Here is a 15317-nt window from a genome sequence, read left to right as displayed (position 1 = left end):
AGTTGTAGCAAAGGTTTTTTAAGCAACTTAAGTTGTTTAAGTGAGAAAAGTTGCAATGGCCCATACTTAAAATAAATAAATCAGCTTTAAATCTACATTTCTTCAGCAGTTAAAAAAATCCATTAAATCAAGTTAGAATTAAGGGCCATGTCTTCAGATTGAAAAACTAACATCTAAACAGTATTGACACAAACTGCCAACTGCTAAGATATTTATAAATGACCTGAGGACTTGGGAACAACCATGTGGGACTTTATCACGCAGATGTTTTTACTGGATTAAATATCAGCTAAAAATAATATTGAAAGTTAAACTTACAAGAAGGTCAATTTAATCTTTTATCTAAGGATAATACAAGGTGATCTCAGAATGTAAGTTCTTTATTAGTGCTGGTAAATAATGTTTAAAGCAAATGTTTACTGTTTTTAATGTGAACCACTGATATTGTCATTACATCATTTTAAATTCTAAACTAACTGTTGTAATGTGGTTGTATTTGCAGCCAAGATTGTCATTTAGGCTTTGTCATTAGGTATATACTGAATGACAAAAGTGACAAAGTTTAAGGGTCAACCATGACTTAATACTGGACATTTATTTAATGTAAAAGATCTAGCCTTTTTAATTTTGTTTCAGTGTCAGACATTGACTGGACATTTATAATCTTATTTTTCTGTCAGATCAGCTTCCTCTGAAAGGAATTCTACAATATGCGTTTTAGAGTAAAATAACATCCAGTCATCATATATACTTGTGGGTTTGTGTGCGCACCCGATAATGTTAAGTTGATTACAGTACAGTCTGACTCATTTTACAGTCATCATGCTCACTCTGGAGTAGAAATTCTAAATATAACCCGTCTGGATTTTTGGCTGCAAAACAATACTATTCCTAACTTGGACGCTGTTGTATATTTACAGAACATGAGAAAGAGCAGGCCCATTCTCACAGATGTTTACAACATATACTTACAATACCAAACATGCATTGACATGGACACCATAATGACACACTTAGACATTCCTCCTATTGTGGGGAGCTGCGTTCCATTACTGTCCACCCACTCATCCTCCAATTCCATAAAATAAGTTCAATTTTTGCAAATAGTTTTCTGCAAATATTATGTTTTGCTTTGGTGGCTGTCTGGTATTTATTTTTAAATATTGTTTTTACTTTGTTGCAAATGTTGAATTTAAGTTTTTCTTCCTGATTCTATTTTCTGCAGTGGACACAGCCACGTAGAAGTCTACAAGTTTTCTACATTTACTCTTTGAGTTGGTAGAGGACAATGCCAAGAAGACAGAGGAACAGAAAGTACGATTTATAGCATTTAATGGAAGGTTTCTATTATGCAACGCTCCTTGGGCTTGTATGTTTTAGTTCTATTGATTACTGAATAGTTTATTTCCTATACTGCTAGTGAGCATTTTATACTCAATATCTATGGTATTTAACAAGAGTATTTTTTAATTAAGTTTTTCTCATAGTGACACGTCTAACATTTTTCTGTAAGACGACAGATATGTTCTACCTTCTGTGCTCCAACTGAATTTTTTTGCAACTAAACAGCATCACCATGTGGTTGCACGTCGCATCACATGGTGGCTGGCGGCAGGTAATGAAAAACAGCAGGCCTTCGTTTCAGAGATGTTGAAAGAATAAAAAGGTTCGTTATTATACATCGTAATAAATCACATATTCATTTAAAAAGAACTATGAGAAACAACAGAACACCGCTTGATGTCTTTTAATCACAGCGACTTGCATAGCTTCACAGCAGGATCATTATGAATAACATATGTTTGCACGGTCAATTAAATTGATCATGAGCTGGTTATCACATTAAAGTTCAATTGCAACAGCTTGTTGCAGAGACCACTGAACTGGAACCTGCTACTGAAAGAGTAAGACACCAAGGATTTAAAACGGCTCAAATTCTCCTGGAAAGGGTCGACGACCACAATAGGAGGCGATAGATTCATCTACAGTTGGATTTCGCCAGTCATTTAAAATAAGATAGAAAGTGACAAGAAAAATAGTAATAAAAATAAACCACACAGCTGAATAACTGAAAGCATGCATACAAAGCTGTATATTATGTTGCATAAGAATCAAATATGTCCTGAGAAAAACTGAAATATAAAAATCCAACAAGATATAGTTTAAAGAAACAGTAGTTAAAAGAATCACAGTTTACACCCAAATGTTGAGCTTTATGGGGACAAAAAAAAAATCTTCTGTTAAACTACATAGCTGGTCCTTTGGCCTTTCACTCAATATCTCCCATCCTTTATTCTTCTTTACCCGTTAGTCTTCACTCCCTGACTTACTGACACTTGAATGGATTCTTTATAAAAATTTCAGTATACTCTTAAAGCTATTGGAAACTTGAGGGGAAAAAGTTCCCCTGTAAGTTGATGCTGAATAAAAACTGTTAAACAGTAAAGCAAGACATATTCAATTAAGGCACATCTCTGGATTTACCACTTCTCTAATAAAAGTCTTCAACAGTCTGCACTGACTCCGAAAGTCTAACTTAAATTACTGTAACTTTAAAGCAAATGTAACATTTAAATAGAAAAGCCTGCACATAACATTTTACAAAATCATCCAATGCACAGGACACCAGGACTTGAAACATCCAGATGACCAATAAGAAATAAATACAAGTAGGTTTGCAAATTAAATAAAAACATTTGAGTCAGTGATAAAACTAAATACTGACAAATTTCACAGGTGTAAATCCATATTATTTGCATGCGTAAGATCATAAATGGACATGGAAATTGAATTGAATTGGGAACTATTGAATATACGAAAAATGGTTAATTACATTGACCTATAGCAATAAAGCATATTCACTTTTGTCCATTAACCTCTTTCAAGTTGCATAGCAAGTAAAACTTCCAGTATGCACATTTATATGGGGATTTCCTTGCCATTGTTATAACTTTTAAGACTCTAAATCACTATAAAAAAGAAGAAACAGCGGAGTACAGATCCAAACATGGTGTGAAAACAAAGCAGTGCATCACACTGTTTAGTTTGAGTCAGCAGATCAACGTTCTTTAATGTTCCCAACATAACTGTTAGACTGGGGTTTTCTTTGTTGTAAACGACACATTCTTTTAAAGATGATTAATCCTGAATGAGATAGGAAGAGAGAAAATAAAGGATTAGGTCATTTTGAATCATTGAGCCATGAACATCAGGCATCATTAGTAATATAAGCAAGTCAAAGTGAGACCAGACTAGCATGTGGTGAACCACAGACCGTTGACTTTAAGTACCAGAGAGACTCTTTTAGCATAGTCATGAGGAAAACTAGTATTCACTGGTTGATGACAGGTTGGGAAATAATCAGTCTGACCCACTATGGAAATTAGACATTTTAAATGACTTTGGTTGAAATAAAAGAACTATTTCTTCAATTTTTCTCCATACATGAACATGATAATCAATGGGAATGTGAGATTGCCCGGTTCTAACAGTAAAAGTAACAGTCACTCACCCTGGCATCATAGATATGCATGTTGTAGCCTACACGACCACAGTGGTGGGTGATGATATTTGTAAATAGCTAAGACTTGGTTGAAATGTTTGCGTTATGATGTAACAGTGAAATACTCACTCAGTTTTCTGTTCCCTGGCCATCAACAGAAGTGCTGCGGAGAGGAGTCTGCAGTTTGCTGTTTTCTTTCTCTGTCAATATTTGGCTTCCCAACACCTTCCTCTGTTATATAAACAAAACATAACTTATGGGAGCTATATATAGTACTATGTACACATTCTTTGATGTACCAATACTTATTTGCTTAAGACCTCATAAATATGCACAATGCATTTCTTTAATCCCAAACTAAGTGTTTGCAGTCTACTTGTTAATGTAATCAAAACATTGTCCAAGAGAATCACAAATAATAAAAAAAAAACTGTTTGAGAATGAATGTGAGCATGAAAAGTCAGAACAAAGTAGTTACAATGCTGGAAAGTAAAGTTGTAACTTTACACAGGAGGACTGTCAACAAACCTTGATAATTCCACCCAAAGAGCGTGAACGCCAGTGTTTCCTGCTGAATGGTGTGCGACACTCGGCCGATGGTGTCAGCAAAGGCTGCTTCTCAAACTGTACAAAAAAACATCAACACATTTATGGACTGGGATGGAAGAACTTTATCTATATCTTATTCTCCAGACTGAACGACCATACTTGTCTGATGAGCTTCTTCTTCTTGGCAGACTCGGGCATGTTGTTGACCTGCTGGTACAGCTCTCTTAGAGCAGATTCAGTATAACTCTGAGTCTCAGGTGACTTGGTGGTGCTGTTGACCTCACTTCCAATTGATCTTGTGAAGGGAGACTGGGGTACAGGCGTTACCGCAGCAATCAGCCCATCTTTGTTTCGAGAACAAAGCGTCGAGTCGTCCTAAAAAAGGTTGGCCGTTACATAAAATTTTTAATTTTGTAATCTTACAGAAGCAGAGTCTCAAACGGCAGAAACGTGAAAAATTAATATGGTCCAGAGTTTTATTTCAAGGTTCTATGAAAGTCAGTATATTAGTTTGCAAAGCATTGAATAACAGTTTCTGAATTTAGACACAGAGTACCTAAAATTAACAAGACAACAAAGTTACCAGATTTAAAAGTAAAGAAAAAAAGCAAAGAAAATAAAAGTTGCTGTGGGAGCTTTGACAGTAACTTTACAGATAAACATAATGCTGTGTGAACACTGTTGTCAATCAGATGACATTGGTTAGAAATAGAAGAAAAGAAACTCACCTTTGATTGAAGAGAGTTTGATCCTGTGAAGTACAAGCGGGCATATTCTTTGATATACACAGGCGCCTTCAATGAGAGTGAATGTGCACATTAATATTTTGTGAATAATTAAGATTGCAGATCAGAAATTACCCCACAACTGGTACGTAGAAATTCATGGCTCTTATTCTCATGCAAACACAGGGTTCGTTTAAGCAACCAAAAGTAGCAAGATAAAAAAATTTCAATGTATTCTCATTAAAGAAATTACACTGATCATAAAGATCAAGGTGCACAATTGAGACAGACACATTGGAAACACAATTACCCTTTTTTTAAATTTTACTTTGAAATGTAAATTCTGCATGCTTCACATTGAACATGTTTGCATTTCTTGTAAGCCTGGCAACACCACCGCTCGTCATGAAGGGTTCATTTGAAGGGAAGAGCATTTGTGCAATGTATGAATTTGTTTTACATTATGAAAGGAGATAAGATGGGGAAACATTTCTACCACATAGCTGTGATGTGCTGTATATTTACTTGAATAAAGGGCATCCAATTATCTCCTCAAAAAAAATCTTATTTAAAGGGCCATCTGTGTTTTGTTGTATATTTTAATAGAGACACAAAGTACAACAACCTGAAAAAAACATTTCATGTTGGCATTCCTATCTGACAGAGAAATGTAACGATAATAAATTATGTTGCAATTAGTTTTCAGTGTGTGCAAGGATTATAAATAAGCAACACCACACTTAGAGAAACAGACTTTAAAGCTGCTTACCTTGAATAGTTTTTGTGAGTGCCTGATGAGGAACGCTATGCCCTTATTCAGTTTCTCAATACTTCCCTGAAGATCACTTGCCATTACCTGCAAAAAATATATGGAAAAAAGTAGCGTAACATTTAACTGCTAATGTAATGGAGATATAGTGGGGTTGTAACATGTTTGGAAGTTAGAATAAAATTAAATCAAAAAGGTCTTTACATTCTTGGGCCAGATGATGTGTGGAGCGAACATTGTGGCAAGATTAATTGCAGACATCTTGTTGATGTGCTGATTACGAGCAGTGTGGTACAGCAGGTCAAGTAGCAGCTTCAATAGGCTGCGATTAACTGGTGGGAGCAGCATAAAAAGCAGCTGAAATGCCTCAATCTGGCGTTCCTTGTCAGACACACTGGTCTTATCCCCCTTTTCGTCAAAGTAAGTGAGCTCTGGACACAGCAGAAAAAAAAAATTATCACCAAAGAGCAAGTGTCACTATTTTTATTTCTTGACATTAAATTGAAATTAATATAATTTTAATTATCTTGAGCTGCAACAATAAGCTCTGTAAAAGTTAACTAGTACCTCCAATTTTCAGGTGAGCATGATAGTGTCTCTGTGTGAGCAGCGGCTCTGGCAGCTCTCCCAGGTAGGCTTTAAGCAATGTGGCTGCATCATTGGGGTGGAAGTCTCCTGTCTCTAGATCTATCTCTGAGCCAGTGTTCAGCATCTCCCTCAGGGCTGCCTGCCTTAGGCTGTGGCCTGGCACACGGAACAACCCCTCGACTTGAAGGTCTGTGAGGTGGGAAAGAAAGATGGTGAGAGACAGCCAAAGAAAAGGGGAGGAAAAAAAGGAAAAAGATGCAGTGTGTAGACACAGACACACAGTAAAGGAGACACAAAGACACACAAGTGAGGAGAGAGACAGAGTGAATGAAATGGAAAGAGAAGGACAGCAGGAGCAAAGTGCTTTCAGATAAATTATTGACTCAACCATTTGCTCCCAGTGTCCACTTTCAGTGAATGACATCATCCCTTCTAGAAATAAACCATGACCTCACTGCCTTTGCTACTCAGTTAAGTTAAGTTGCCAGCTAAGTTAAAGAACAAATAGAGCCAGGATGCAGGAATAAAATGTAAGAGTCTGACATAGAGGCTTATCAAGTCTTTTGGCTAAATACATTACAACGTCATTAAATCAGGTAATCATTTAGTGGTGTTTTTGTAATACAAACACTGTCCTGATGAGGGATTCATTTTCTTCACCAGTCACACATGCAAAATGTATGTAGACATGATATCACAAAATGCTTTGGGTTAAATTGTCCTCTGAACCGCACGGTGGGGATACTCACTTTTACTCAAGTATTCAATGAGCTGATAGATCTGTGCTATCCCTTCTTCAGTTAACGGTGCACCAAAAACCACGCCTTTTTCTAAAAAGCATCAAATAGCACAGTAAGACTTTTGGTCTCATTTGTATGTAACGTGCATTAATTCCATTTCACCAATCAGTACATTTATAATTTCACATCAAACACATGGCCAATAGGAGAAAGTGCCATTAGATTGAATCAAGATTATTAAATAATTATTAAACTGCAAATAAAAATGAAAACAGGTGTTGTATGTAGAGGGTTTACAGACACTGGCATTTTCAGTGTTTTATGTCAGGTTTTTAGACCCAAAAATAATTGAGAAAGTAATGAGTATAATCTGTGATAGCACTGAGCAATAAAACAAAATAAATAATTGTCTGTACATAATTTTCATCATTAGCAATTTACCAAAAGTCAAATGCATATATATATATATATAATATGTATGTTTATCCATCATGAACAGTTATAAAACACAACCTTCACGTTTATGATAATTAATATAATCGATATGGACTGATGAGATAATTTTAACCTCGATATAATTATAAATTATAGGCCTACTGTTAATAATTTCTAAAATTTATAATTAGTCAGTATCTATATTTTAAAACCTCAGAACATATTTCCATTAGTAGGTATAAATATGAGTGCAGAGCTGTTTTCTAAAGCAATGAGAAAATGAATTAACTTTGACGGTATTAGTTTAAGGGCGGGTCAGTGAGTTTCTAACCTTTTCGCTTCAGGAAGTTGAAGGAGCGGAGAAAGCCAGTGGAGGAGGGCACCCTGGGCTCCGACTCCCCGATGAGCTGGGCGAACTCGTCCCCCGGAAGGTCTATGATCCGTGTGAGGTTGCTGAGTATTAAATCCGCAAAGGCCTGCGGGTGTTCGTGTCTCAGTCTCTCCACAAAGAAGTCCGGGTTGAAGATCACCGGCTGGCTCGCGTTTGGCTTCTCCTGACTGTTGAACACACTGCATCTTGTCCCCCTGTCACAAACAAACACGGAGGCTGTGTTGGTGTTCGACACGAAGTGGAACAACAAAGCTCAAAGCGGATGCCTACACGTTAGCAATAAAACGGTAGATATGAATAAAACATTGTTAATATGCGGGCTAACGTGTAAGAAGTTGTTGCTAGGTTAGCTACGTTAGCTAACACGTCTGGTGAAGACTAACAATACTGAAGGAGTAGTTACACATATATATTTCTAATATATTGGTCCCATCAACCTGCAGTGCATACAACCGTTTTCTACTGTCTTAATTTCCCGCAATAATTAAAGAAAAGTTTGTACCTCCTGCCCAGTTTGTGATTGTTTTGGGGAACATTTTCAGCCGCCATCTTCGTTTTGAATCTTCCGCTGTTTCATTTTTAGTCCCTCCCCCGCGCTTGTGATTGGTTGTAACTGTATATACGTCATACTAAGGGAGGGTCTAGCTCCTCCACACAGCTGTTCTAGTTTGTGGATTAGAACCAGGAAGTGATGGTAACTGGGCCAATTTCTCTTTTTTACAAATTATAAAAGTATATATTTTTTTTATTGTTCTGTTTGACACAACATTGACATAGTATTGAATCTTAAATATATTTATTGTACTAGCAAGCATGTCCAGTGAGCAGTGATCAAATGTTTTACTCCACTAAAATTACCACATTTGCTTTTCTACTCGATTAAACATAAGTAAGTAGTGAGTCTTAAGAACTATTATCAACTGTGCCCACCAATTAAAAAAAAAAATACAAGAACAATACAGACTTTTCGGACTGACTCGTCATGTTATAACATTACATACAATATAGATAAAAAAAAAAACATGTTTATAAGTTTAAAAACATGTTAACATCAAATATATATCTATATATCTATAGATCTATGTATGTATATCTATCTATCTATAGATATAGATAAATATATCTATAAAATAACAGATTTTAAGTAACATAAGAAGTTGTTGAAGTCTGCTACTCGTCAGTAGTGATAGAAATTCACAGAGCATTGAACTACAGCCAAGTTCATCACTGTTTTGCGTCCCCTGGAAACATTTTTGTTGCTGTTTTTGCAATTTGCAGCACGTTTCTGTAGTCGCATGTGTTGTGACTTTTTGGAGTGCATGTGTCGTCAACTTGGTGAAGTGTTTTTTCTTAATTTGCACGTTTTTTCTATTTGCAGGTCGGCCACTGTATTTTAAGATACCATGTAGCTTCATCATTCAGGGCTTTGAAAGATTTCGATTCTAGTGATGAAAACCAACATCAGGCTGGAGAGGCCTTATGTATTTCATCACGTCTTTTCCTTGTGGTTCGACAACACAGAAGAGTCTTCTACTCCACTGCATGTACAGACATTATACTTAGTATGAGCAGTGCAAAATATAACAAGATTCACAAATCTATAAAATGCATATTTGTAACAAATTGTACATCAAGAAACTTGCAAGCTGAATTAGTCATAATATAAAATGTAAAGCAATGCATCTGTGTCAGTCATACAATTTAATAAACATTGCTCTCGGCTTATCCCAGGATCAGACATGCTAAAAGTCAAATCAGAGTGTATGTTGTTGCAGCTTATGTTGACAGTGGCTTTAATGGTTGTCTTTGATGCTTTGACCTGATTTGTTAGTGACTCTATTTCTATTTTTGCCTATCTGCTCTCCAGAACATTCACCACCGATCCTCTCTCTAGCTGTTGTGCTCCCTTCCCCAGTAGAGCTTCTCTGCCAGAGCCTAGACACCCTCCAAGGCCTCCAGTAGCAGTAATGCCTGAGCCTGCCCAGAGTTCTCCAGCAAGCTCTGCGAAATATGTGGGATGAGATGCAGAAAAGCAGTGGGTCCAGGGCGCCGTTAATATACCACAGTGGAAGTGACAAATACGACTTCAGAATCGTGTATACAGAGAGGACGGTGTCGGACCACACAACCACATAGACCTGCATCAGAGACGAGGCAATGTCTGGAAAGTTGCAGACGAAAAAGGCCACTACGACTGCACCTGAGGAACAAAACAAAGGAAATGCAGCTCAAGCATATGTAACCTACATTATTGCAATATGTCGAAGTTAATTTGCACTTAGTAGCTTCTTTAGCTAGCTAGAGGAAGACATCAAAATGTCCAGTGTCCTCCAGGCAGGAGGATAACAGCGGACATTTAGACACAAAAAAATCAATGTAAATGACGCAGTTTGGAGTTGAATTTGAATGTTGGGGCGTGGACACTTGAATGACACCACAGGAGTAGTATGGAGCATTTAAAAAAATCTTTCTGTCGTTTTTACGTTTGTGGTTAGGATTTACTTCACTGTATTGCAGTCAGCAAGGCTGTTTATCCCTGAAGCTCCATAAGTGTTTTGTGGACTCAAACACCTCCATCGGCATTGTGGTGAGTAGATAATGAGTAAATAAAAATTTTCAGGTGAACTATCCCTTTAGACTTAGATCAGTCATAACGTTTTGATGAATCACAAAGCTCATTAAACTTTTATCCTTTCCTATGGCTCACCCATAAGTTTCAGAGCTCTCTTTTCGTTTAACAGTAGTTTTCCATTCTGATGGCACTGGATATCTCGTCGTCCTTCAGGATTCAGCCGCATGAGACCCATGTTTCTTCTCTGATGTCCGTTTCTCTTCAGGTAGAACAGGATGAGCAGATAGAGAGTGAAGATGGAGACCAGTGGGACCTGTAGTAGAAGGAGCCGGTTGAGAGGCTGATGTGTTTGGTGCGGATCAGCAAATGCAATGTGTCAAATAATAAATAATAATACTAATAATTTCACCAGAAAAAAGAATCCTGCTCTCAGGAGTAAAGCTCCTTTGTAGATGTGCGCAGGATCAGGCTCGACCATCTCACACATGGTGGAGACATGGAAGGCGTCTTCTCGTGTGGTGGCCGTGTAGTCCAGGATACAGGCGCTTGCCTGGTCATACACCAGAGCGAAGGGCACTGCTGAGACCAGAGAAATAATCCATACTAAAAGAAGGCATGGCAGCCTGGACTTCTGCAGAGGAGAGTTTTGAAAATCCACGTTAGAAAAATTTTATAAAATTTCCAATCTGATTGTCTTCAATTCTCTTCACTGTGCATCTTGCATTTGGTGAAAATTCAGCCTATTTCCCCTCGTATTTCCTTTGCATAATATTCTTGGATACAAATATTATTATATTATATTATTATATTAACACCCATTCTGTATATGAAAGCAGAGAAATCAAAAACGTGATTGCCAATGCATTTCAGTTCTGCCTCTTTTGCTCTCTACACAGATTGGTAAACTATGGGCTGTCAGAGCCTGCTGAAATGTGAATCATCAAACAAGAAACGGAAACCTCAGAGGCTTTCCTGCCCAAATCTCTTGTAATTCATCTTAAGAATCTGCTTACAGAGATTAATGCCTCCTTAACCACTTTTGCAGAGAACACAATCATGAGGAAATTGCTTTTTCTTCAAGCACTGCACCTTCAGGCTGGAAACAGACCACATGGTATGGCAAATTGCTGCGTAGCGCTCAGTGGTGAAGGTCATGATAACCCAGCTTGTGGTGGCACAATACACTTGGCGGACCATGAAGTAGACCTTGCATACAGATTGCCCCAGTCGCCATGGGTAGCTTTCCCAGTAATACCGATACAAAGTCACTGGGATGGTCAGCAGCTGCAGAATGTCTGAGGATTAAAGAGAAGGAGAGGATGGACATGACGTCACCATAATTATTAAGCGCAAGGACATCACTAAAAAAAAACATGAATCGATCGTTTTTGTCTCATAGATGCAGAGTCGTCCTTGTTGCGATGCATCTAAGAATCAAGAAATGTCTACAGCTCTAGTGCTCTCCACTGTGCAGGAGACGTGGAGAGACAGGGAAGCATAAAACACAAGTGCATTTGATAGGAATTGTTGTTACTGATTCAACAAGTGTGTGATGATCTACAGTCAAAGGTCCCTCGCCTGTGTGTGGCATCTCTCTCGCTTTGCTTACAGACTAAAATTTAATTACTTATCATGTTTTAGATCATTCTGTCACACTTAAACCCCTAGTTACCTCCACCATGGAGGGGGAATGTTTTCAGCCCTGTCTGTTTGTTGATTTTTAATAAGATTATGACAAAACAACTGAACAGATTTCCATGAAATTTGGTATATGTGGTATGGGTCAGGGAAGAGCCCATTAAATTTTGGTGCAGGCATTTTACAACATTTTCAGTGTTCCCAGGGTATAATGCATGGATCTCGGTGCAGCTTAATTGAATGAATGGGGGCTGTTGGGCATTGGCAGGTGTAGGCGACTCTACTGAGGGCTATTCTAGTTATATCTGAAATTAGTTAGTGGACATTATGTTTGGCAAAGACGATTTAATATTTTAAAGCATGAAAAGGAAAAGAGTTTCGATAAATTGTTATAAATGAAACATCACTCTGATTGAATAATTTAGATTAATATTGCGGCAACTGATCTTCCATATAGTGAATGCTGGTTATGTGTACCTGATATGACCAAGCTGAGCAGGTAGAAACGAATTGCGCTGGCTCTCATATGAGCATCCATGAGCAGCGTCAGGATGCTCACCCCATTGAATAAGACCTGTGGAGCATAGAGGAACAGCATTCAGTGATTCACAGTGTGAAAATGGTTTGCTGTCAGTATATTATTAACACAATACTGAATTGTTGCAGCTATACTTATAATCATCACATGTACCACTGCAATTCAGAGGGTAAAAAATTGGATTGTCGATCAAGAGTGTCTGGTAAATTTTATGTCCATACTCCAAACAGGAAGATGGTGGTGTAGAGGACAGTCATTGGGACAGCGATTGCCAGAGGCTCCCTTTTAGTGGCACCGATGTTGAGCTGTGGCATCTCACTCGGGCTGACGTTACAGCTGAAGAGGATCGACATCTGATCGGAGAGATTCATGTTCAGGCAGCTGGTGGAGAAAGTGGAAGATGAAAATGTAACAGAGAAACATTTTAAATTTAAATGTCATGCCAGAGTTAGGTTGTAACATTGGATATTAGTAAGCTTAATTCAGGTCTGAAGCCAATGTTTAAGCAAAGTCTCTTTGTAAACGATGATGTTTTTTATGGTATTGTGCATCAACTTAGCACATAAGAGTTAGAGGGTTGCTTGTTGTACATGTGATCTCTCATTCTTAATAAATATTCATGAGGGACTTATATCTTGATCCCAGAGAGAAGGACGGAAAAAGGAAAACTTGTCCGTTGATGAGGTTTTGTCCTTATTTTCTATAAACTGTAACGTTATGAAAACAACGCCTCAACCATGATTTTCTCTTAGGAGCGCTAAATGTTTGAGTGGGGTGGGGGTTGGAGAGTTCGTCTGCTTGAAATGGCGTCTTGTGTTGTTAAGCAATTAATAAAATCCACTTCAGATGATAGTCAGTGACATAAACCACGTCCATCAGCGCATGATAGACATGGGCAAGAATTACGTCAGAGATCAATGTGCATACACATGATTATTTTAATTCAGTCATCTTAAATGAACACATGAACTTAGAAATCTATTTCATCAGGACAAATTCTGCCACTTTTTTGAGAACAAATTGACAAAACAACAGTTTAACATATAATAATGAGGGCAGAGGAAATAACAATGAAAATAGACTAATTAGTGAGCACAGCATATACAGCCCACTCTATTCATATATAAAACATCCAAGGTTAATTTAACAGGAGTAAGACAGGATTCCTTATGTTCAATTAACATACACACACACACACACACAAACAAACAAACACACACACACACTACAACCTGTTACACAGAGTCTGTTTATTACAAAATCATGCAGATTCTAGTTTTACATTTACTAATGCATATTTTAAATGTAAGGGCGCTGATCAGTTATGAGTAGGCTTACCTTCAACAGATGAAATGCAGGATAAAGCTGAGATCCTCTGTCCACAAGGACCAAAAACCTCTTTGATTTGTCTCCCTCCCTCCCTCGCTTGCGCACACAGCCTCTCTTTCACACTGTGTGACTCTCTCCCCCTCCTTCTCTCTTCCCTCCCCCCTCAAATCACACAGTGAATCCCCACGTTAAAAGGAAACTGTATCTGGTGGCACATAAATGATCTATCTTTTCGACTTCACTAGCAGCTGATATATTTATGTGTTGAAGAGGACAACATGTCTCATTGTGGCCCAACAAATCGATAGCCTTCATGTGTTTTTGCAGCTTGTAGTTACCTCAGTTCTGTCATTTGTCAATAGTGCTCTGATTAAGTGCGATCCATTTCACAAAACTCCCGATGTGATATTACAAAGAACAGGAACCTGGAGGAACTGTGTGTGCAGTTGTTCTTCCACACATATAGGATTCAAACCTATTTAACATTAAACTACTGTATGCATGAAAAGTAATTAGCATTCAAGATTGGCAATCAAATTGAGAGAAGCAAAATTGCAACATTCTGGAAAAAAGCACTTAAATCTAATTATCCTGGCTGGAATGTTTTTTTTTCAATCTAACCCCATCATGACAGAAAATGTAGTTGGTTTAGACACTTTCTTTAGTGCAGCTCTCACCCAGTGTCAGCTGTGATTGGGGAATGGTACAATGGGAACTGAATTTTGAATTTCCCTACAGGGATTAATAAAGTACTTCTGATTCTGAATCTCTATGAGGTCCATTGGTATCCATTGGCCTCTTACAAAAAACCTTTTCATCTATACCATCATGACCGATGCCATAACTCCTCAGGGCTACGTGACTTCAGCTAAGACAGTCAGAAGTATTAAACATGAAAATCTCTGCATACTGTGGCCACTTTAAAGACAGAAAAATTCTGAGGCTTGGAGCCATATTATTACAAGAATAAAATTGAATATTAGTCCAATTTCAAGACAGAGACGATATGTTACATACTGTCATGATTTAATGAAAAAAGTCATAATACAATGAGAGGAAAGTTGTAATTTAGTAAAAAACACAAGAAAATGTATAAGAAATAAGCAGCAAGAGAATTTGCCTGCTCACACGAGTTCCACTTCTTCTTGATCCAGTCTCCTTCTTGAGAAACTGTGAAACCCATCTGAATAGCGGGGTGATGTAACCACTAATAGCGATGCAGTCGATCACTAAAGTTCTCCGCAAAAGATGAGATATTTCATTGTTTGTGAAACTTATATGAAAGTTTATATAAGGCAGTTTTTTAAAAAAAGTTGCAATATAGTCGTTATTTGTCCATTCTTTGGAATATGGTGTACAAAATGTGAAATGAAAAATTGATTTTTGTGTTTGACTCTGGGTACTGAGCCATTGCAGTCATGTGGCTGATGGCACTAAGGAGCCACTCAAGCACAATGAAGCACTTGGCTGGGTGAGTCTGTGGCTTAATGTGCTCCTGAGTCGCCTCTGTTCAGCAGAGAGAGGACAAGATGGGTTGTCAA

General features: G+C 37.7%; 2 protein-coding genes across 2 annotated transcripts; both read right to left on the bottom strand.

The window, feature by feature from the left end:
* Positions 1-1731: 1731 nt before the first annotated feature.
* On the bottom strand, positions 1732-8335 carry LOC109636610 (rho GTPase-activating protein 19-like). The gene is made up of 11 exons (XM_020098395.2): positions 8202-8335; positions 7640-7893; positions 6883-6963; positions 6113-6322; positions 5750-5976; positions 5546-5632; positions 4780-4845; positions 4211-4426; positions 4031-4126; positions 3632-3733; positions 1732-3144 (listed from the first exon to the last, which is right to left on the bottom strand). The coding sequence occupies exons 1-10, from the start codon at positions 8246-8248 to the stop codon at positions 3632-3634; spliced, it is 1386 nt and encodes a 461-aa protein (XP_019953954.2). The 5' UTR covers positions 8249-8335; the 3' UTR covers positions 1732-3144.
* A 1052-nt stretch (positions 8336-9387) lies between these two features.
* Positions 9388-12875, bottom strand: LOC109630758 (pyrokinin-1 receptor-like). Its single transcript, XM_020089114.2, has 6 exons — positions 12669-12875; positions 12387-12483; positions 11361-11566; positions 10681-10902; positions 10407-10584; positions 9388-9899 (listed from the first exon to the last, which is right to left on the bottom strand). The coding sequence occupies exons 1-6, from the start codon at positions 12816-12818 to the stop codon at positions 9493-9495; spliced, it is 1260 nt and encodes a 419-aa protein (XP_019944673.2). The 5' UTR covers positions 12819-12875; the 3' UTR covers positions 9388-9492.
* Between the last annotated feature and the right edge of the window lie 2442 nt (positions 12876-15317).

Source organism: Paralichthys olivaceus, chromosome 14, assembly GCF_024713975.1.
Source record: "Paralichthys olivaceus isolate ysfri-2021 chromosome 14, ASM2471397v2, whole genome shotgun sequence".
NCBI lineage: Eukaryota > Metazoa > Chordata > Actinopteri > Pleuronectiformes > Paralichthyidae > Paralichthys > Paralichthys olivaceus.
Note: the sequence above shows the minus strand (reverse complement) of the source record. Positions and strands in the feature narration are given on the sequence as shown.

Coding starts and splice junctions, on each gene's coding strand:
- LOC109636610 (XM_020098395.2), bottom strand. CDS start 8,248: ATGGCGGCTGAAAATGTTCCCCAAAACAATCACAAACTGGGCAGGAG. Junction 6,964..7,639: donor CAACTTCCTGAAGCGAAAAG/GTTAGAAACTCA, acceptor GATGCTTTTTAG/AAAAAGGCGTGGTTTTTGGT. Junction 4,127..4,210: donor AGAAGAAGCTCATCAGACAA/GTATGGTCGTTC, acceptor TTTTTTGTACAG/TTTGAGAAGCAGCCTTTGCT.
- LOC109630758 (XM_020089114.2), bottom strand. CDS start 12,818: ATGAATCTCTCCGATCAGATGTCGATCCTCTTCAGCTGTAACGTCAGC. Junction 12,484..12,668: donor CCACCATCTTCCTGTTTGGA/GTATGGACATAA, acceptor TATGCTCCACAG/GTCTTATTCAATGGGGTGAG. Junction 10,903..11,360: donor GGTCTGTTTCCAGCCTGAAG/GTGCAGTGCTTG, acceptor TCTCCTCTGCAG/AAGTCCAGGCTGCCATGCCT.